The 23,747-nt window shown below is 44.6% G+C and overlaps 1 protein-coding gene across 1 annotated transcript in view; it reads right to left on the bottom strand.

Annotated features, from left to right (window-relative positions):
* GALNT16 (polypeptide N-acetylgalactosaminyltransferase 16) overlaps window positions 1-23,747 on the bottom strand; it is a 144,677-nt gene that overhangs the window by 46,420 nt on the left and 74,510 nt on the right. Inside the window, exons 4-7 of the mRNA XM_073638982.1 lie at window positions 22,405-22,472; window positions 12,927-12,992; window positions 5,058-5,179; window positions 2,700-2,787 (exon numbers count right to left, since the gene is read on the bottom strand). Coding sequence (XP_073495083.1) covers window positions 2,700-2,787; window positions 5,058-5,179; window positions 12,927-12,992; window positions 22,405-22,472 — 344 coding nt within the window. The remainder of the gene's footprint in view (window positions 1-2,699; window positions 2,788-5,057; window positions 5,180-12,926; window positions 12,993-22,404; window positions 22,473-23,747) is intronic.

Here is a 23,747-nt window from a genome sequence, read left to right as displayed (position 1 = left end):
GAACTAAAGCTCAGAGTTCATAGAAGGAGCCCACAGGACCTTCAGGATTTGAAGAGTGTTTGTGTGGAAGAATGGGCCAAAGTCACACCTGAGCAATGCATGTAACTAGTTTCTCCCTACAGGAGGCGTCTTGTAGCTGTCATCACCAATAAAGGCTTTTGTAAAAAGTATTAAAATTTCAGTAAGTGTGTTCAATACTTTTTCCCTGTGTCATTTCTCATTATTATACATAACATAATTTATGGACATCTATGATTTGATTTCTCTGCCTGTATGGATTGGATGGGCTGTTACTGACATCTGGAGAGAATTTCACGTCAATAGCGCCTTTAGTAATATATTTACTTAGAAAATTGGTGATTTGTTTAATACTTATTTCACCCAGTGTATAGGAAGACACAACAACTTTAGTTTTTCCGTTAATTAACAATTTGGTAAAAGAAACTTCAAAATCTCTTTGTGATCTAAAGATATGAAGAATATGTTAATATCTCCTTTTTACATTAGAGGTTTTGCCTGATGTATACCTTTGGTGTGTACATTGGGCACTAAACAGCCAGGATATGCCAAAAGAGTGCCCTTTTGGCCAACACTTAGTTAGATTGCATCAGCACAAATTTTAAAATTATTATGTAGGAAAGCAAAGTCAATGGCCAATATATAGGTCATATAAAAAGTCCCAATATTTATCTGAGACGCTGCCAAGAAAGAGATGTATAAGAAAACCTACAAGGAGTATAAGGAGCTATATATAAGGGGCCAAAATGCACCAATAAATTCAAGAATACCCATGTAGAAATGTGCAAGGCTCAAAATCAATCTAAAATATATTCATTATTGGATAACATAATAACTAAAAACATAAAAGTACACATACAAAAGTCAGACATATAAAATACTGAAGGTAGGTAAGTGATCATAACAAAATCTCCCTTGTGTCAATACTACAAATCAATGCAGGGTTATATTGTGTGCAATCATAGTTTTGAGGACGGATACTCAAAAGGTACAAGCCAAAATAGCAAGTGCTGTGTAATGTAATGCTCTCTAAGGTACATACAGATAAATAAGGAGAGAGTGATATCACATGAAAGGTCACGTAATGATAATAAGGCACAGTGGCATGGAGTACACTTCAACTATCAATGAAAAAGCACCCGACTCATGTTTCGCATCAAGCTTCGTCAAAAGGAAGAATGAGATGTAAACAGAGCATTGATTTTACTCACTTATATAGCACCATTAATTCCACAGCGCTTTACATTATCGGCACTGTCCCCGTTGGGGCTCACAATCTACATTCTCTATCACTATGTCTTTGGAGTGTGGGAGGAAACCGGAGAACCCGGAGGAAACCCACGCAAACACGGGGAGAACATACAGACTCCTTGCAGATGTTGTGCTTGGTGGGATTTGAACCCAGGACCCCAGTTATGCAAGGCTGCAGCGCTAACCATTCACACATGTGGTTCAGTTTTTACACTAGTGTAAATTGAACAGTTTCACATGAATTTTTTCTAATCCTATTTCAAAAACAGAAGGAGGTAAAATGTCTATTTTTTTCCATTGACTCTTAGAAATAGACCAGTTAAAAAACGATGAAGCACAATGGAATTCTGAAGAAAAAAAAAACTCCTTCCGATTTTCATCCGTTTTTAACAGATCCCCATAGAGCATGTCTTATTCTGATCTATTTCGAAAATAAAAGTTTGTCGGGGTGGTGGGGGAAGGATGGAGCGTGATTCGCCTGATTTGTTAAGATGCCTGAGTCCTAATGAATCAAGCAAGGTGGAGTAAGATTTGTGGCATAGGGAACACCATGAATTTGATGAGTGGGGATCACCATGCCCTAATAACTGGAAGAGAGCGGCTGCAGGTAGAATATAAATACATTTTCTCACTGCAGCCACATGCATGGTTTTTAAAACAGTATCTACCTGCAGATTATCACCTACCGCTGCAGGGAAATACCGGTTGTTGCTGACTGCATGTACTCGGTCACATGCAGACCAGAGTCTCAGCTGCGTTTTGCAATGGTCTATTGAGCACATCAACTGCGACTTTAGTTGTCATGTGAATGTTGCTATGTAAATCAAATGCTTTCGGTCATTTGACAACTGCTGGTACCTGCAAGTAGAGCCGAATCCTAACAGTTTATCCATTACACACAGTTAGGCTTCAGTAAGCCTCTTGCATTTGCCAAGGATTTCACCATGGGTGGACAACCCCTACTACCTTTCTAAATGTGACCACATAAAACCTATATTTAAAGACATTATTGAAGCCCTACAGTTTTTTATAGCGCGGTTTTATGCATAGACACTAATCTGAATACGGTCGTCTGCATCTTCTAATCTGCAGTATTGCAGAGGTCACAGGTACGGATTAGATTAACCCATTTCTTACACCTGCCTACAATATGAGATCAAAAAAAAGTTTCTCCCAAATTGTGCTTTGTGAATTGGTGAGAGGCGGCATAAGTAGTAGGTTTCATACAGTGCAGAAATGAAGACAGTAATAGTATCGCATAGTACTAAACCATCTGTAATATGAGTAACAGCAAATAAATAACTATATTCAGCAAGTTATAGCAAAGGTAAAAGGTTAGAGCCAAAAATAAAATGGGAAAAAAAAATTACAAAGTAATTAAAACTCAGACATCATGGCATAAAGTATTACAGAAAGGAAATCTTACTCACCACCCCTGAGATCTGCAGAAGCTGCCAGATAAGCAAAGTTGTCCAGACTGATGACATCAATAATTGGGCTAACAACACGGGTGTGATCCTATGGAAGACATGAAATGTGAACACGCATACAGTTTAGTCTAAGAGGAGTCTGCTAGGAAAACATATTAAGAACTTCAAGGGGGTTTTCCACTACCACCTAGATATTGATAACCAGGGCCGGCTCCAGGTTTTCGTGGGCCCCGGGTGAAAGAGTCTCAGTGGGTCCCTTTAACACATACATTCATGATGCACAGATGCAGCAGAGAAATATAGGTATAGTACACAGGACCCAGGCTGTCCCCTCATCTTTCACGTATGGAAACATGCACGCGCACACAGTCTGCAGACATGCACTCTCACACACAGTCCGCACACATGCACTATTGCACACATACACAGTCTGCAGACATGCACTCTCACACACAGTCCGCACACATGCACAGTCTGCAGACATGCACTCTCACACACAGTCCGCACACATGCACTATTGCACACATACACAGTCTGCAGACATGCACTCTCACACACAGTCCGCACACATGCACTATTGCACACATACACAGTCTGCAGACATGCACTCTCACACACAGTCCGCACACATGCACTATTGCACACATACACAGTCTGCAGACATGCACTCTCACACACACACAGTCTGCAGACATGCACTCTCACACACAGTCCGCACACATGCACTATTGCACACAGTACGCAGACATGCATGCACACACACACAGTATGCAGATATGCACAAACACACAGTACACAGACATGCACGCACTCGGAGCAATGTTATTCTATGGGGCCGTGCACATGTCCAATATTTTCCTTGGACCGAGCCGGTGGTAGGGAAAAAGTATCATAGCATGCACGAGCTGGATCAGACTATCAAATCGCACTTGGTCATGGAAGTCAATGAGTCCATGGAAAACATCAGAATGCACTCCGATTTCTGCGTTCTGACAAAATGAAGAAGATGGAGATTTTTTTTCCATCTTCTCCTCATCCCAAAAAGTCGGATCACACTATGATCAAACCCTAATCAAAGTCTGATCAGAGTGTGATTTGCATAATCAAATTATCCAATAGGTAAATAGACCCAGCTTAATAATAATAATAATAATCTTTATTTTTATATAGCGCCAACATATTCCGAAGCATTTTTACATACATTATCATTGTTGTCCCCATCGGGGCTCACAATCTAGATTCCCTATCAGTATGTGTCTGGAGTGTGGGAGGAAACCGGAGAACCCAGAGGAAACCCATGCAAACATGGGGAGAACATACAGACTCTTTTCAGATGTTGTCCTTGGTGGGATTTGAACCCAGGACCTCAGCGCTGCAGTGCTAACCACTGAGCCACCGTGCTGCCCTTAAGCTTAAAGGATATTGTGCTTAAAACTTGACATTTATTTAAAAAACATGATCTATATTAATTAAAAACACTAAAGTGCTGTTGCTGTATGAAAATTATTTTAGATTCCTATATTAGGTATCACTAGACTAGCCCCAGTCCCTTGATGAAGCCGGTCTAGGCGAAACATGTCAGGGAGGCTATGAGCCAATCTTAATTAGCTTTAGTGGTCTTGCACACAATACTCCTCAGGATACAATTATCCTCAGAAGGCTACTCTAGGTAGTGGACTGCAGCCATTTATCTACCTCGCAGGTAGGAGAATCGTTAGCCGATAGGATAGTGATACCTAATATAGGAATCTAAAAGAATTTTCATTCAGCAACACCATTTTAGTGTTTTTAATTAATATACACCATGTTTAGTAAATAAATACCAATAAAAGTCAAGTTTTAGTCACAATATCCCTTAAATTGGGTTTATTTACCCATTGGGTAATTTGTTAATAGATTTCATCCCTAAAGGATTTTGTTAGACATCTAGTTGTTTGTTGATTTGCATAACCGGCCCAATTCTCTTGGATGAGAGAAAATACGCTGGTGTGACCCTACCCTAAGGACAGGTCATAAATATTAGATTGGTGGGGGTCCGAGAACCAGCTCCCCACAAATCAGGTGTATATATAGACTAGGATGACAATCCAGAGAAAGACGGACTTAATAGGACCATCTGATGACATCCCAAAACAAAAAGGGAGACGAGTTGTCACCTTTGTGTCGACCACCAAGAAGTATTAAATGTCCGTGACAGAAAAACGAAGTCAAAAAGTGAAGGTAGCTTTAAATATTTTTAACAAATGAATATTGGAGAAGTGTTTACTTTTTGTACACCGTGTCCTTTTCAATATAACTTTTGGATGACAAACCCTTTAATGATGGCAGTGAGAGATAAGACCTTTGATAGGAACCTACCTCCTTGACTCTCTGAAGCAGAGGCTGAAGCCACTCATTGTTGACCTCACAGTGGCTGTCCAAAAACGTGAGAATTCCAGCAACAGCGGCCTCAGCTCCTCGGACCCTGGAACGGATCAGTCCTACAAGCAAAGCCAAAAAATAAATCAGGAGTCAAGATTTTAGCCATTTTCATCCTGACGTTGCATTAATAAAGGCTGTATGAAGTTTGGAGTTTGTCTAAGTGTCTCTATTCATATTATAGCTTTACTTTTGTACTGGGAAAATGTGAGTGCAATGTCAGAATTCAGGAGCAGAATGAACATGGCCTCATGTCTGCATGCCCCATCAGATGCAGTATTTATGGAGGAATTCTCCCTGAGAAGTCATGCTTCCATAGGGGGAAAGATCAATATACAGTGCACCCAAACAAAGCCTTTCCAGCAGCACATGGAGGCCATACAGTCACAGTTTTTTTCTGTAGATCTAGCAGAGCTCTGAATGCTGAACAGTGTATGACTCCGCCCACACCACTGATTGTCTCTCTGTGTACACTGTGCAAAAGCAGAAAGCAGCCAATCCGTGGTGGGGGCGGGGTTATACAGAGCAGTTGACTAGGAGGCACCAGACACCTAGTCCTGTAGTGATAATCTCCTGCTAATAAAACACTGATTGTAATGAACAGCAACACACAGCCCAGTAAGTGACACATCGCTAAAATCAAGGTCTCAGCCCCTACATCATGCTGCTCTCAGATTACATAGCAAAAATCTTGTGAGATATTCCCTTTAACCTTTACCGTCTGATAGTAAATTTACTAAGAAACCTTAATCCTAAAACGTAAATAGCTTTAACACTCTGCCACCCTACAAGACTATAAGACAAGAAAATAGCGGCAAAGTTTCCATTGAAAATCAGACCCAGAAAAACATGTTAACTCCTTGCAAAAAATTCACAAAATACACAACAGGGCAGCTTTACAAGTGTCACTCTTATTAGCCTGTGTGGATTTATCATGCATAGACGGTATCCGTGCGTCATGCATAGGATATGATGTAAGCAGTTTATATAGTGGACAGATCACCACGTTTTCCCACATGCAAAATATACTGGAATGTTTTTTCACAGAACATTGAGTTTGTGGTAATGGAACAAAAATTCAATCACCTGCAGAAATTTGAACAATTACAAGATCTATTCAGCAAGAAGCCTAGAGGAGGCCTGCATGCGCTACATATTTCTCAACTTTTTGTGAATTTGCTCATTCTACGTGCACAATTGCTGAGAGGGACATCTCTATGTCTATTTGAGGACAAACAACCCTCCTTTTCTGTATGACAACCCTGTGATGAGCTAAACATGGGAACTTCATCAGTACATGGCTCTTGGCACTAGAGGATTAGCTCCTGAAGAAATTACTTCACAAGTCCATTTCTATTTCTTTCTATAGATAAGTTGTAATACTTTCTCCCTTTATTCAGAGAAAACAACCATACACATCATGGTAATGAAACCGCATTCGGCTCCCCGGGGAAATACCAGCCATCAGCGGAGAACTGATGGTCTATTAATATAGAGAGGATATTAAACCTAAACTCACATTTTCTCTTGCTGTGAAGTTGAATGCAATCTGTACCGTTCCTACTGCTATTTAAAGCCCCATACACATTAGACTAATGTTGGCCAAAATCTTCAAATAATGACACGTTCAACCAACAGTCTATTTTGTATGGGACCCCCTGACAATTAATTGTTGGGGTAGTTACAGAAATTCTATCAGTAGGATCAGCCCTCCTAATCCATCTATATGGTCATGTAGGTCATAGGAAGCTGAATAAAATGATACCTCGATAGCTGAGATCCGATGTCTTACTGCAGAGAAATCCACATTTTTCTCAATATGTAAATGAACTGTTAAGATCTCTGGGTGGGACATAGATCTCCCTGAGAATCTGCCTCTAGGGCTTATTTTATATTATTATATTTATTATTATAGCGCCATTTATTCCATGGCGCTTTACATGTGAAAAGGGGTATACATAGCAAAAAAAAAAAACAACTAAAATAATCTTGAGTAAAAACGAGTCAGCGACTGGTACAGGAGGAGAGAGGACCCTGCCCATGAGGGCTCACAGTCTACAAGGTATATGAAAGGTTTTTACCAGTGTGAGACATGTAATGGCTGACAGTCTGCTCTCCTGATCTACATGTCTCACACTGGCAACGCCACATTTTATTTAAAATAATCTCTGGAGGCAGATTCTCAGGGAGATCTATGGCCCACCAATAGATCTTAACAACTCATTTACATATTAAGAAAAACATGGATTTCTCTGGAATAAGACATCAGATCGCAGATATCAAATTATCATTTTATTCAACTTTCTATGACCTACATGGCCATAAAGACGTCTTACCAGAGTAGATCCTACTGATCCTTTTGTTCTCCCTGACAAAAGCCACAATCGGCTCTCTCATAGGGGACACAGGAGAGGTTGGCTGAGCAAGTGCTACTGTGTTATGTCTAAGGACTCATTCAGACGTCAGTAATTTTCTCGTACTAGAGAAATCAGTCCGAGTTTCATCAATGATTTTTTTTATCAGTTTTAATAAAGTTAGGTCAGAGGGTAATTTTTTAACAACAGGGTTTGGCCTATCTTTTCCTCTCTAGCAATCTGTAAAAAACAAGCAGTAGTCAGATGGCATCTAAGTGTTTTCTAATTTTTTCAGAGGCCCATAGACACTCCTATCAAAATTGGACATGTCTCCGTGATCTGCAAAAAAATCACTTACATGTGAACAGCCCCATTCACTATTATAGGCATGAGTGCTCTCCATGAAAATCATGGATAGCACTCGTATGCAAAATAACTGACGTCTGAATGAGCCCCAAGGGAGACATGGCTGACAGCCATCCAATGTGAACGCAAGGTTTAAAGGGGTATTCCCATCTCTAAGATTCTATCCCAATATGTAGTAGGTGTAATAATATTATTAGCAAATACCTCCAATTAGCAATGTAGTATCGTTTTTCTGATTCCCTATGTCTCATTCCTCATGTGCAGGCATTGTAGGACCTTAGGTATCCATGGTTACGACCATTAGCAACTAGCTAACTAATTGTCACTATATCAGTGGTCGTAACCATGGATACCTAAGGTCCTACAATGCCTGTGTGGCGCCCCTGAGGGTTCAGTCGCCACAGAGGTACTGCACCTCACCCAGAGGTGTGGTGTCTCCTTCTCTCAGGTAAGGAGGGAGTGCAGCCCGGAACCCCAACACCCACATTCAACACTACACTACGCCAGGCCAGCAGGAGGGGCAAGATGCAATGTATGTTCCTGCTGAGCCCTGACCCTGGCTGGAGTGGGGGGAACCCAAAGGTAGGTGGAACCAGTAGTGGGTGTGGGTGGAGGAAGTAGTTAAGGGGAGCACCATAGTGGTAGATATATATAAGGAAGCCATCTTAGGGTGGCAGTTCAGTCAGTAGGAGAGCAGTTCAGAAGAACAGTCCGGGAGCAGAGTCTCAGTAGGAGCTCTGCTCCACAAGTAGGGCCTAGTGTCAGAGACCCAGGAGGGGAGCAGGGAGTAGGCTCCATTCTAAGAAGGGATCCTAGGGGGTACGGCGAGTGCAGGACAGCACCCGTATGCCTCGCACCTGTCAGGGGGATCATAAGCCGCATTCTAATCCCCAGGAGGGTCAAGCAGGTCCGGGATCCGACGCACAGGAGGGACTTCAGAGCACCCGAGCGGGATTGAGTGTGGGCAGCGCAGGGCAGGAGGGAGAAAGACCCAGTGTGAAGACGGTCTAAATAGGAACACATGAAAGTGGGGTTCTGACAGGTACCCCTGATCTACCTGAGGAAGCACTGAACCCCTGCCTGGTGAACGCAGCGCGACGCGGGAGGCTGTAAGCTGACAGTCCACCCTGAGGAACTAAAGAACTGTGAGTAAAGACTCGGATGACTGCACCTCACCGCCTCTGTCCATTATTTCATCTGTGCCATCATTCCCTCCCTGCACTACAACGCCCAGCGCAACCCACACCACCATCTACCTACACTGCCCTGGAGCTAGCTCTACCTGTGGAGAGCCACACCATCCCTGCTGCCGTAACACCAGCTCCAGAGGACTGCTCCGCAGCGGCGGCTCCCTCTAGCCGCAATCCACAGGTGGCATCACAAACTTTCCCAAATCCCCTATATTTTATCTCCCCCCTTTTACTGACCGCCCTGGGTCACGGACCGGGCCAGCCACCGTGATATCCCCCACCGGCATTCAGAGGCCCGGCTGCCGAGTACCCCACGACCCAGGGGGCGCGTCATTGTCTTGGCGTCACGAACAGGATGCGTGACCAGCCCGTACCGGCGGGTGAAGTGTGCCTAGAGAACTGTGTTATGTTACTGAATGTGGCGCCCGCCCCAGAAGAACGGGCGCCATTATGTGCGTGATCAAAGACAACAGTATGGAACCTCCCATCGTGGGCCGGGTCCCAGAATGGCGCCAAAAGCATACCCTGCCCCTTGCAACAGTGACTGTCCATATAGATGTGTCCGTCAAGGCAGGGAGGCCATCACAGGGAGTGACCGACAGCAGATTGCCATGGGACCGCCCCCGAAAGAAAAGAGGAGGAGGAGAAAAGGAATGGAGACAGGGTGTGGTCTTAACCAGTCTAGACAGACCGCATCCGGCAGCCAGCATGGACGGACGTTAGACGAAGACGAAGCCTCTGGCCTGCTCGAGTGGAAAGCAAATCCCCTCACCCAGGAGGGAGAAATCAGAAAGTTGTCCCCGGAGGACGCGGAGTTCCTCCAAAGTGAAGTCCTGGAGCTGAGTCGGCAAGTGGAACAGGCTCAGCAGGCAGCGGTTGCCAGATGGAGGAGCGAGCTGCTAGAGAAGATGGCAGCACGGCGGAAAACGGCACCGGAAGCCAGCAGCGGCACCACAGCCCCGGCGGAGCTCGCTGAGTACCAGGAGGCCGGATGCAGCACAGGAGCAGGTAGGAGAGAGTCCCCTGTCCCAGGCGCTGCAAGAGCCAACCTGCTCCTGGGCCTCTTTCCCCAGCACTCACCGTATGCCGCCATGCCCTCCCTGGAGCAGCTGCTCAGCCTGGAACCTCCACCCCCGGGCGCTGACCCTGAGAAGCCTCCACCTAGTGCCCTCCCGGAATCTTCACTCCCGGGCACGGAAGCAGGGAGCCTTCTATTGGGTTCCTTCCCGGCGCCTTCACCTCCGGCACCCGAGTGGGTGTACGGCGCGCCGGTCTTCGACTGGTTCGCCCGCATCGAGGACCAGCAGCCGAGCATGCTACTCCCGATACCAACACCCCTGGTTGCCTATTCTGACAGAGAGGAGCTTTGCTGGGACAACCAGGGGGGAGACCTGATGGGGTTCCCGCGGGAGACCCAGGCCGAAGCCCTGCAAAGGAAGGAGTTCTGCAGGCGGGAGCTCCAGCAACCGGAGGAGCGGCGCACTCGACAGGCGTGCTGTGAACGCCTGGAGGCCCGGGACAAGACCGCCAAGGCCCATGTCCGCCAGGCGGAGTCAGCCCACCCCAGCCCCCGCGACGAGGAAGTCGTGGTAAAGTTTGATCTGAAGGTTGGGTGGGGCTTCATTAGAGATCCAAATTTTGCACGGGACATTCTTTGTTAACTGGCGGGATGTGGAGCCCGAGCTGGAAGAGGGCCATCCCGACTGGAATCTGTACCCTGGTGATAAAGTTACCTACACACGTCACCACGGGGAACGCGGGTGGTACGCCCTGCAAGTGTACCGCGTCATCAAAGACACACCCCCGCAGGACATACCGTATGACCCGGCTGGGTCGGGTAAGAATCAGCCGTACCCCAGGCGGGGACCCCACTATTAGTCCAGCAAGTGGGACTAACTGCAAGTATTCACCCATGTGGGTGCAATAGTTAAAGTTGAAAATAATGTTTTTGAGTGTGAGTTTCTATCATTACCCGTCAGGGTACAGGCTGGGGACTGTGAACAGCCGGACATTGACTTTGTAAATAGTTCTGCACTTCTTAAAGTGCACCCTATTGGTTTTATATTAGTAACCATGACCACAGAACAAAAACCCGTTTGGCGTGGCGGAAGCCGTGGTCCAACTCCAGGATCACCATGCCCTGCAGCCAAGCCCAGGGCCTACGTTGAGGGTTTGCGGACGGGTCCCTCATGCTGCTACTTGTTGCACCTGTTAAAAAGTAAAATGGACACCCGGTTACAGTATGAACTGTAACCTATTACAAGAAACGTTTATGAAAAGTGTTTTATAGTGTTTGAAACATGTAACCTGCAACGTTAAAGTGATGTGCCTCCCATAAAGGGAAGAAATGTAATGTTTTATAATCTTATATGCGAATGCATTCTTAAAAATTTTGCATGTCAATTTACCCTGTCTTACTCTGTTCCAGCCCGCGGACGTGCTGTGTTTCACCAGGGGGGGGGTGTGGCGCCCCTGAGGGTTCAGTCGCCACAGAGGTACTGCACCTCACCCAGAGGTGTGGTGTCTCCTTCTCTCAGGTAAGGAGGGAGTGCTGCACGGAACCCCAACACTTGCATCCAACACTACCCTGCTCCAGGCCAGCAGGAGGGGCAAGACGCAATGTATGTTCCTGCTGAGCCCTGACCCTGGCTGGAGTGGGGGGAACCCAAAGGTAGGGGGAACCAGTAGTGGGTGTGGGTGGAGGAAGTAGTTAAGGTTAGCACCATAGTAGTAGATATATATAGGGAAGCCATCTTAGGGTGGCAGTTCAGTCAGTAGGAGAGCAGTTCAGAAGAACAGCTCGGGACAGTTCAGAAGAACAGTCCGGGAGCAGAGTCTCAGTAGGAGCTCTGCTCCACAAGTAGGGCCTAGTGTCAGAGGCCCAGGAGGGGAGCAGGGAGTAGGCTCCGTTCTAAGAAGGGATCCTAGGGGGTACAGCGAGTGCAGGACGCGCCATCATTCCCTCCCTGCACTACAACGCCCAGCGCAACCCACACCACCATCTACCTACACTGCCGTGGAGCTAGCTCTACCTGTGGAGAGCCACACCATCCCTGCTGCCGTAACACCAGCTCCAGAGGACTGCTCCGCAGCGGCGGCTCCCTCTAGCCGCAATCCACAGGTGGCGTCACAAACTTTCCCAAATCCCCTATAATTTATCTCTGCCCTTTTGCTGACCGCCCTGGGTCACGGACCGGGCCAGCCACCGTGATATCCCCCACCGGCATCAAGAGGCCCGGCTGCCGAGTACCCCACGGCCCAGGGGGCGCGTCACCTGCACATGAGGAATGAGACATAGGGAATCAGAAAAACGATACTACATTTCTAATTGGAGGTATTTGCTATTATTATTATTACACCTACTACATATTGGGATAGGATCTTGGAGATGGGAATACCCTTTTAAGGCTTTAAAGAAGCTGACTGTAGTGGTTTAAAATAAGATTACCGAGTGACAGGCTGAATAATGTCTGTCTGATCACTATTTTATCTCATATCCACATATCAACAACCCTGGAGTGCAGAGCCAGTGCAAAAAGTGGAACATGGTGATGAGCGGATCCTCTCTAAGTGAACCTGTCGAGATGGAACAGTTGTTATAAGCTCCATTTATCTCAAAGATTTTCCTAGTCTGCTGTCTGTGTGCAAAGTTCTGGTGAACACGAGAGATTTCCCACAAAAAGCATTAAAAACAATGTCAGCACAAGGAAGACATGACAGGGCTAATTTCAATAATGCCACATGGCACAGAGCCCGTGTGCCCGGCAGCAATGCAGGAGAGCAAAAAACAGACACAATCACATCTGCAATACGCAAATTTCCACATTTGATTGAACGCAGTTGGAATCTGATAGAAATCTCAATAATTATTAAGCACCATAATACTTTTTATTTCGCACCTTCTCTCCGGTTATTTCTCAAGCATTTAACCTTGGGTATCTTTGTGAGGAGCTGGCAGTCATCGGCTGTGAAAAGAAGACGAGAAACAAACAATTGGCACACTGTAATTATGATTTGCCTGACAAAAAAGAAAAAAATTAACTCCCAAGAGTGTTTCCATAGGAAGAATCTGCTTTCACTTATTATCGTATTAATCAGACTGACAGCCCTAATCCTCTCAGCTAAAGTGCACTCATGCTCATCTGCTCAGATAGAAACCACTTCACATGGTGAGCGCCATCATCGCTCCTCATCCGGTCATTCACGCAGAAACCACACTCAATTACAGATCCATCTAATGCACAACTTGTCTGCAGACAGATCTGGGCAGCAAGCAGCTCCAAATAGATGCCATCTTCTAGGTGCTGAACATTGCGGGATACATGATAGGGAACCTGTCATTAGATCTATGCTGCCTGAACCGCGGGCGGCAAGAATCTGAGCCTGGCAGCGTGATTGCAGCTAGGTATGTTTGGTCTGAAATAATGTGACGTTTAAGATTAAACATGGTTTTCTCAATCGGATGGGGACCATAGGGAAAGACCCGATCAGTCCGGTGAAACCCTTGGCGGCTTCTCCCCGCCTCGCTTTAGGTGATTGACAGATCTCTCCCATGTGTGGACATAGAGCAAGATTTGTCAATTAACTGGGGTGAGAGTAAGCCGGCTGGGGCCGCACCAGACTAATCAGGTCTTTAGCTACAGTCCCCTGATAGCTTTTCAAACTATGCTGCCGCGTTTCAGAGACAAACATACTTTGCTGCAATCACACCGCCAGGTTCTGATTCATGCTACTTTTGGTTCGGGCATTATTTATCCAATGACAAATTCTCTTTTAATATTAATCACAAAATATGGAATTTTTAAAAACATTTTTCACTAAACAAAGAAAACACAAGTCCCTGTGACTTTGTATGTTATCTCAGTTTTAATAAATAATACTTGTTTGCTATACATCTAACAAATTTGTGAGATTCACCTATCACATGGTAGAGACTACAACTCGTTACAAGAACTGTAAATCAAAACATATCTCACGGCCTAGTGTAAATGGCCAGATATATAGTGACGACCACATGAGTTGAATAAAAAATTATTTTTTATTCTAACAATTAAAAAAACAAATTAATAATATACAATACAATTTATAGGTAACTCAATAAAGGAAGGACACTCATTAGACATATATATATATATCATGCAATAGTTGGTAGGTTTCAAAGTAAAGTCAAATGAGCTAATGCTTTGTCAATAATTCTAGCTATCAAAGATATGCATTTCAGTATGACAAATTAGAACATTAGTTTAAGACTTCCATATAATTACCCGTAAATGCAGTATAGATCAGTGAAAATAGGTCCTGTGCCCCTCCAACCCGACGCGCGTTTCGTACCACTTCCTCACGGGGTGTGAAAGTCAAATGAGCTCACTCTGAAACCTAGCAAGAACTATTGCATGATCTACCGTATAATATATATATACTATATATATAATATATAATATAACGCTGCAAGTGTGTCTCTGTCTGAAGCCTCGATAGACTGCGAATGCGCGACGCGCAGTCTGGTTCCAGACAGAATCACGCATCCAGCCGTTACAGGTAAGAGGCGTGTGTACGGCGCCGGAGATCGCAGTATGCATAGGCACTGAATGCATACCGCGATCTCCGGCTCCATACTTACATACTTACCTGACCGGGAGGAGCGTTGCCACGGCGCCTCTCTTCGCCGGAGACCGGGGCAGAAGTGAGGCGTCGGATCGGCGCATGCGCATAGCGCTATCTGGCGCCATTTTACTGAAGACACATTTGCAGTGTGTCTTCAGCAAAATGGCGCCGGACAGCGCGGTGCTCCGGCGTCGCACTCTTCCCCCGGCCTCCAGCAGAACAGGAAGCAGCAGCACAGAGAAGAAAGGGGAGTATAACTGTTTATTTTTTTGTATGTGTGTACAGTGTGAAAGGAATGAGGCCGCACATACCAGGATTGGGGGGTGAGGGGATCATGCATACCAGGATGAGGGGTACCACACATACCAGGATTGGGGGGTGAGCGGACCATGCATACCTGGATTGGGGGGTGAGGGGTACCACACATACCAGGATTGGGGGGTGAGGGGACCATGCATACCAGGATTGGGGGGTGAGGGGTACCACACATACCAGGATTGGGGGGTGAGGGGACCACGCATACCAGGATTAGGGGTTGAGGGGACCACGCATACCAGGATTGGGGGGTGAGGGGACCATGCATACCAGGATTGGGGGGGGTGAGGGGACCATGCATACCAGGATTGGGGGGGGTGAGGAGTACCACGCATACCAGGATTTCGGGGTGAGGGGACCACGCATACCAGGTTTGGGGGGTGAGGGGTACCACGCATACCAGGATTGGGGGGTGAGGGGACAACGCATACCAGGATGAGGGGTACCACACATACCATGATTGGGGGGTGAGGGGACCACGCATACCAGGATTGAGGGGTGAGGGGACCACGCATACCAGGATTGGGGATAAGGGGTACCACACATACCAGGATTGGGGGGTGAGGGAACCATGCATACCAGGATGAGGGGTACCACACATACCAGGATTGGGGGGTGATGGGACTACGCATACCAGGATTGAGGGGTGAGGGGACTACGCATACCAGGATTGGGGGGTGAGGGGACCATGCATACCAGGATTGGAGGGGGTGAGGGGTGCCATGCATACCAGGATTGGGGGGGGATGAGGGGTGCCATGCATACCAGAATAGGGATGTGAGGGGTGCCATGCATACCAGAATAGGGATGAGGGGTACCATACATACCAGGATAGGAATGCGGGGTACAATGCATACCAGGATGAGGGGTATCATATATGCCAGGATAGGGATGAGGGGTACCATGTATGCCAGGATAGGGATGAGGGGTACCATGTATACCAGGATTGTGGATGAGGGGCCCATGTATAGCAGGATAGGGATGAGGAGTGCCATGCATACCAGGATGGGGATGAGGGGTGCCATGCATACCAGGATGTGGGTGAGGGGCCCATGCATACCAGGATGAGGGATACCATACATACCAGGATAGGGATGAGGGATGGGGTACCACACAAACCAGGATTGGGGATGAGGGGTGCCACGCATACCAGGATTGGGGGTGAGGGGTGCCATGCATACAAGGATTGGGGGTGAGGGGTGCCATGTATACCAGGATTGGGGTGAGGGGTGCCATGCATACCAGGATAGGATGGTGTGGACAGGATGGGGGCAGCACAAATACCAGGAGAAGGGCAGCACATAACAGCATGGGAGACCATATACCAATAAAAATGCTCGCAATATACATATACACACACACATACTGCTCAACAAAATAAAGGGAAAACTTAAATAACAGAATATAACTCCAAGTGAATCAAACTTCTGTGAAATCAAACTGTCCACTTAGGAAGCAACACTGATTGACAATCAATTTCACATGCTGTTGTGCAAATGGAATAGACAATAGATGGAAATTATTGGCAATTATCAAGACACACTCAATAAAGGAGTGGCTCTGCAGGTGGGGACCACAGACCACATCTCAGTACCAATGCTTTCTGCCTGATGTTTTGGTCACTTTTGAATGTTGGTTGTGCTTTCACACTCGTGGTAGCATGAGACAGACTCTACAACCCACAGAAGTTGCTCAGGTAGTGCAGCTCATCCAGGATGGCACATAAATGCGACCTGTGGCAAGAAGGTTTGCAGTGTCTGTCAGCGTAGTGTCCAGAGGTTGGAGGCGCTACCAGGAGACAGGCCAGTACACCAGGAGACGTGGAGGGGGCCGTAGGAGGGCAACAACCCAGCAGCAGGACCGCTACCTCCGCCTTTGTGCAAGGAGGAACAGGAGGAGCACTTTCAGAGCCCTGCAAAATGACCTTCAGCAGGCCACAAATGTGCATGTGTCTGCACAAACGGTTAGAAACCGACTCCATGAGAGTGGTATGAGGGCCCGACGTCCACAGATGGGGGTTGTGCTCACAGCCCAACACCGTGCAGGACGCTTGGCATCTGCCACAGAACACCAGGATTGGCAAAGTCGCCACTGGCGCCCTGTGCTCTTCACAGATGAAAGCAGGTTCACACTGAGCACATGTGACAGACGTGAGAGTCTGGAGACGCCGTGGCGAGCGATCAGCTGCCTACAACATCCTTCAGCATGACCTGTTTGGCAGTGGGTCAGTAATGGTGTGGGGTGGCATTTCTTTGGAGGGCCGCACAACCCTCTATGTGCTCGCCAGAGGTAGCCTGACTGCCATTAGGTACCGAGATGAGATCCTCAGACCCCTTGTGAGACCATATGCTGGTGCGGTTGGCCCTGGGTTCCTCCTAATGAAGGACAATGCCAGACCTCATGTGGCTGGAGTGTGTCAGCAGTTCCTGCAAGATGAAGGCATTGAAGCTATGGACTGGCCCGCTCCCCAGACCTGAATCCGATTGAGCACATCAGGGACATAATGTCTCGCTCCATCCACCAACGTCACGTTGCACCACAGACTGTCCAGGAGTTGGTGGATGCTTTAGTCCAGGTCTAGGCGGCGATCCCTCAGGAGACCAACCACAACCTCATCAGGAGCATGCCCAGGCGTTGTAGGGAGGTCATACAGGCACGTGGAGGCCATACACAATACTGAGCCTCACTTTGACTTGTTTTAAGGACATTACATCAAAGTAGGATAAGCCTGTAGTGTGTTTTTCCACTTTAATTTTGGGGGTGACTCCAAATCCAGGCCTCCATTGGTTAATAAATTTGATTTCCATTGAGGATTTGTGTGTGATTTTGTTGACAGCACATTCAACTTTGTACAGAACAAAGTATTCAATGAGAATATTTCATTCATTCAGATCTAGGATGTGTTATTTGAGTGTTCCCTTTATTTTTTTGAGCAGTGTATATATATATAAAATAAGAAAAAACACACACACATATATATATATATTTATCGAAAATAAGGAAAAAGAGGCCGCACTCCAAAAATCAAAGTGAAAAAACTGTGGCTTTACTGATCCATCAACAGTAACGATTCGGCAGATTTCTCTGCCTTTCTCAAGCACAGTATATATACAGTACTGACCAAAAGTTTGGACACACCTTCTCATATAAAGATTTTTCTGTATTTTCATGACTATGAAAATTGTACATTCACACTGAAGGCATCAAAACTATGAATTAACACATGTGGAATTATATACTTAACAAAAAAGTGTGAAACAACTGAAAATGTGTCTTATATTCTGGGTTCTTCAAAGTAGCCACCTTTTGCTTTGATGACTGCTTTGCACACCCTTGGCATTCTCTTGATGAGCTTCAAGAGGTAGTCACCGGAAATGGTTTTCACTTCACAGGTGTGCCCTGTCAGGTTTAATAAGTGGGATTTCTTGCCTTATAAATGGGGTTGGGACCATCAGTTGTGTTGTGCAGAAGTCTGGTGGATACACAGCTGATAATCCTACTGAATAGACTGTTTGAATTTGTATTATGGCAAGAAAAAAGCAGCTAAGTAAAGAAAAACAAGTGGCCATCATTACTTTAAGAAATGAAGGTCAGTCAGTCTGAAAAATTGGGCAAACTTTGAATGTGTCCCCAAGTACAGTTGCAAAAACCATCAAGCGCTACAAAGAAACTGGCTCACATGAGGACCGCCTCAGGAAAGGAAGACCAAGAGTCATCTCTGCTTCTGAGGATAAGTTTATCCGAGTCACCAGCCTCAGAAATCGCAGGTTAGCAGCAGCTCAGATTAGAGACCAGGTCAATGCCACACAGAGTTCTAGCAGCAGACACATCTCTACAACAACTGTTAAGAAGAGACTTTGTGCAGCAGGCCTTCATGGTAAAATAGCTGCTAGGAAACCACTGCTAAGGACAGGCAACAAGCAGAAGAGACTTGTTTGGGCTAAAGAACACAAGGAATGGACATTAGACCAGTGGAAATCTGTGCTTTGGTCTGATGAGTCCAAATTTGAGATCTTTGGTTCCAACCACCGTGTCTTTGTGCGACGCAGAAAAGGTGAACGGATGGACTCTACATGCCAGGTTCCCACCATGAAGCATGGAGGAGGAGGTGTGATGGTGTGGGGGTGCTTTGCTGGTGACACTGTTGGGGATTTATTCAAAATTGAAGGCATACTGAACCAGCATGGCTACCACAGCATCTTGCAACAGCATACTATTCCATCCGGTTTGCGTTTAGTTGGACCATCATTTATTTTTCAACAGGACAATGACCCCAAACACACCTCCAGGCTGTGTAAGGGCTATTTGACCAAGAAGGAGAGTGATGGGGTGCTACGCCAGATGACCTGGCCTCCACAGTCACCAGACCTGAACCCAATCGAGATGGTTTGGGGTGAGCTGGACCGCAGAGTGAAGGCAAAAGGGCCAACAAGTGCTAAGCATCTCTGAGAACTCCTTCAAGATTGTTGGAAGACCATTTCCGGTGACTACCTCTTGAAGCTCATCAACAGAATGCCAAGAGTGTGCAAAGCAGTCATCAAAGCAAAAGGTGGCTACTTTGAAGAACCGAGAATATAAGACATATTTTCAGTTGTTTCACACTTTTTTGTTAAGTATATAATTCCACATGTGTTAATTCATAGTTTTGGTGCCTTCAGTGTGAATGTACAATTTTCATAGTCATGAAAATACTGAAAAATCTTTAAATGAGAAGGTGTGTCCAAACTTTTGGTCTGTACTGATATATATATATATATATATATATATATATATATATATATGTGTGTGTCTTATGAGTGTACTTCCTTTATTGAGTTACCTATACATTGTATTGTATTTTATTAATTTGTTTTTTTAATTGTTATAATAAAAACTTAATTTTTATTGAATTCATGTGTTGGTCACGCTATATATCTGGTCATTTACACTAGGCAGTGAGATATATTTTGATTTTCATATCTAACACAATAGTGACCAATTTACTTATGGAGTAAATAATTGATCAGGACTCTAATTTTGATGTTCTATCGTTACAAGAACGGCTCCACAGAAACGACTGTGCATTCATAAGATTACCACTGCTTCATATTCTTGCAATCGCAAGCCGTCTGTAGGGCACAGCCATCCCAATACATGCAGCTTAATATGCCCTTTTATGAAACCCCCTCTATAAGTCAGAGCAGAAACTGACATTTTTTGATTGTCTACTGAATAATACTCCATTTCATGCAGACAGGGAAAATGTATGGCTTGCAGAAATATTCCCTGGTTTATTGAAAAGGTTACAGAATTCAGACCTTTTGCAGTTTTCATTTTCAGGAGCGGTTGTCCTAATGAGAAATCCCTTTAAGCCATTTCTGACAGTACTTGCATGTTTCTAATATCTTTCATTTGCTGCATTTTTTTCCTATAAGCCAGTTCCATGATCTGATCTCACGCAGTTACACCCAAGATGTAGCTAACTTCACAGCAGCCATTAGTAATTAGGTTTCATTAAATGAACAGTCCCTGCCTGCTGTATTTCAGCACCGACTCGATGAAGTACCGGATCTTGGGCAGTCAGGTTATTAAAACTTGTAATATTTTACAATATCCTCCATTAGTTCCTGATTAAGTTCCTTTTTGTATCACCATGCTCGAGCCCGGCCGTAAAAATGAGGTTAATGCACGCTCAGATTGGCCGAGCATGCATAGTTATTGCTATGAGTGCCGTCTGCAAGAAAACCATTCCTCGGTCAATAAGTGGAAAGTGGGATATTATTTTTCAAAATGCATTATGCATATCTAAAATATGGTATTTCACTTTTCTGTCCAGTAAGCTTCACAAATTCATCTCTAACAAAGTATTAAAGTACTTTTCTGACCCCAAAAATCTGTGGCTTTACTAAATGAAAAATGTACTTTCTGTCATCTAGTTAAGCAGTTTTTCCATTGTAGTCAATGTATCAATCAAGTAAATTTAATAAAGAGACGTCAATTAATCCAACTTCTTTATGAGTATATCATGGAATGGACTCTGCATTTTGTAATAATATTTATCACATTAGGGGCAAATTGGTAGTGGGCGGTTGCACTTGCTCCCTGGAGCCTAGGGGAGGAAAGAAAGTCCATTTGGCACATATAAGTCCACAAAAACAATTAAAGACCCGTGATAGTTGGGGGTCCTGTTGTAGATTTTGCATGGGATCCACCAGGTTAAAGTTACGCCTCTGATCAGGTTTAAAGTCAGTGTTTGCCTATGAAGACTGCATGGATGTGTGAAGGATTTTTTAACCTGTTGGCATTGTTGTGTGGTAATCTGGCTCCATTCGCTTCTGGAGGCCTCTGATGCCGCGTCTACAGAGGTCTCCCAGCTCATCTGAGCAGCAGGTATTGTGCACCTGTCCTATTCTCAACTCCACTCCATACCGGAAGGCGAGCGAGGCCAATGACATCAGTAGTATAAGCGGTATACCTGCTGCTCACAGGAGGCGGTATTTATTTGTAAGCGTGGTGTCACCTCCCAATACAAAAGGGAGTGGAGTCGGAGTGAGTTGTTTCAGACAAGAATATTATGGGCACATTTGTGATGGTAATTCTGGTCCAGACGGGATCTATGAAGCTGTGATTCTTAGCATCACTGCAGGATCAAAGTATTTTAAAAGGGGTCTGTCAGTAGGATCAACCCTCCTAAGTCTTCTATATGGGCATGTAGGTCATCGGAAGCGGAATAAAATGACACCTTGATATCTGAGATCCGATGTGTTAGTCCAGAGAAATCCATGTTTTTCTTAATATGTAAATGAGCTGTTAAGATCTATTGGCCGGACATAGATCTCCCTGAGAATCTGCTTCCAGATCTTATTTATAGTGTGAGACAAGTAATGACTGACAGTCAGCTCTCCTGATCTACAATGTCTCATATGGTAACGCCCCCTTTTTTTTTTTTAAATAATCTCTGGAGGCCGATTCCCAGAGAGATCCATGTCCGGCCCATAGATCTTAACAGCTCATTTACATTTTAGGAAAAACGTGGATATCTCTGGAATAAGACATCAGATTGCAGATATCAATGTATCATTTTATTCAGCTTCCCATGACCTACATGCTCATATAGACGGCTTAGGTGGGACGATCCTACTGACAGATTCCCTTTAAGGTGTGCCTAAGTTTTGTCAGAGGGCATCGCAGGTTTGACAACTGCCCATACGGCAACAGACTGTTCATCATCTGATACGCTCCAATCCCACGAAAGACAATGGACACCATCGTGATATCTACGCAATCGGAATCTGTGTAGGATTCAAACTCTCAAGTCTACAAAAGCCATAAATAGATCCCATCTGCTGCACGGAATAACACCTTCTGTACGCTCACGGCACAATTAGCTCATCTCCCTCACGCTATACCATGCATCACTATAGGAAAAAAAGCTTTCAAGAAGAAAATATTACACATGCAACATAAAGAAATACTCACGATCAGCGCTGTAGTCATCCACTAAAATAATCTCTTGTATTAAATTTGGAGGGCTCCGGATTAAAACGCTGTAGAGAACAGATATACAGAATGATGAGTTATGCACTGTATCATAGAGAGTCTATAATATACCCCATGTCCAAATGTGGCAAATACCAGCTAGATCTGTGTCTATCAGAACCTCCCAGCACTGAAAAGATTCACAGTTATCATGTAGCAAAAAATTCCAAAAGATTCTGGATCCCTTCTTTTTTTGCAGTTGACTGGAAATTAATATTTAATCCCTTATACACTGTGCATTACAATACCAAAAGTTTAACCTCTTAGATGCTGCTGTCAAATGTGACAGCGACATTTAAGAAGTAGTTTCTGACTCCCATGTCTTTACTGCTTGTAAAGTGTAAAGTGCTGAGGAATTATTATTAGCAATTGTACAACATGCTAAAGTATTTTTAGGCGACTAATAGACTATCAAGTGATGCTTAAAAAAACTAATTAAAAAAAGAAAAAAAAATAACAAATGTCGTATATTTTTTAAAATATACTAAACAAATATAAAAGTTTTAAATCACCCCATATATCCCTCCGCAAACCTAAATGGAGAAATATATAAAAACTTTTTTTTTACATTATCTATTCCTGCGTGCATCATTGTGCAAACTAAAATATAAAATACTAATAAATAAAATATTGATCCCTGTAATTGAAAAGGCAGATTCTGTACGTTTTTTTTTTGTTACTTTGTATTTCATTTATTTGTGGATGCCCAAAGATCAGCCTCATACAATAACATAGGGGCTGAAGCCAAATTTGTTTTCTTGCAGGTTTTTTTTATTTTTTAAACTACTGGTAGTTTTTAAAAAAATAATCCTATATAAATTTGCTATCATCATAACCATATGGACTTGTTAAAGTTACCAGGTCATTTTCATAATAATGAGACCCAAAACATTTCAGTACATTATATGGTAAAATGATGGTGTTATTCGAAACTGCAACTTGTCCTGCAAAGAAAGACCCCCAAAAAAACCTCGTGCCGCTATGTCAACAGAAAATAAAAAAAAAGTTAGGAATCCTGAAAGACAAGGAGTTTTTTGCTACCATATTTTATTCTTTTGCCCCAAGAAACCTAAAATAAAAGAAGTAAATAAAAACAACTTTGCAAATAGTCTGGATTCAAAATATCTTGTTATTTTGTGACTACAGCTTGTATGCAGGTCTATGTGTCCCTACGGACACAAAATAAAGGCTGATCCTGCGGTCTCGTGTTACTTCCTTCCATCTTTTTTTTTTTTAAACTTGTAGGCAGGCCCGGCGTCAGCACCCGGACAAGTACCGGGGCC

Source organism: Phyllobates terribilis, unplaced genomic scaffold (genome assembly GCF_046119375.1).
Source record: "Phyllobates terribilis strain yellow unplaced genomic scaffold, ASM4611937v1 Scaffold_7__3_contigs__length_470593459, whole genome shotgun sequence".
In the NCBI taxonomy this organism is placed as follows: Eukaryota; Metazoa; Chordata; class Amphibia; order Anura; family Dendrobatidae; genus Phyllobates; species Phyllobates terribilis.
The sequence above is the reverse complement of the archived record's forward strand: the minus strand, read 5'-3'. Positions and strand labels throughout refer to the sequence as shown.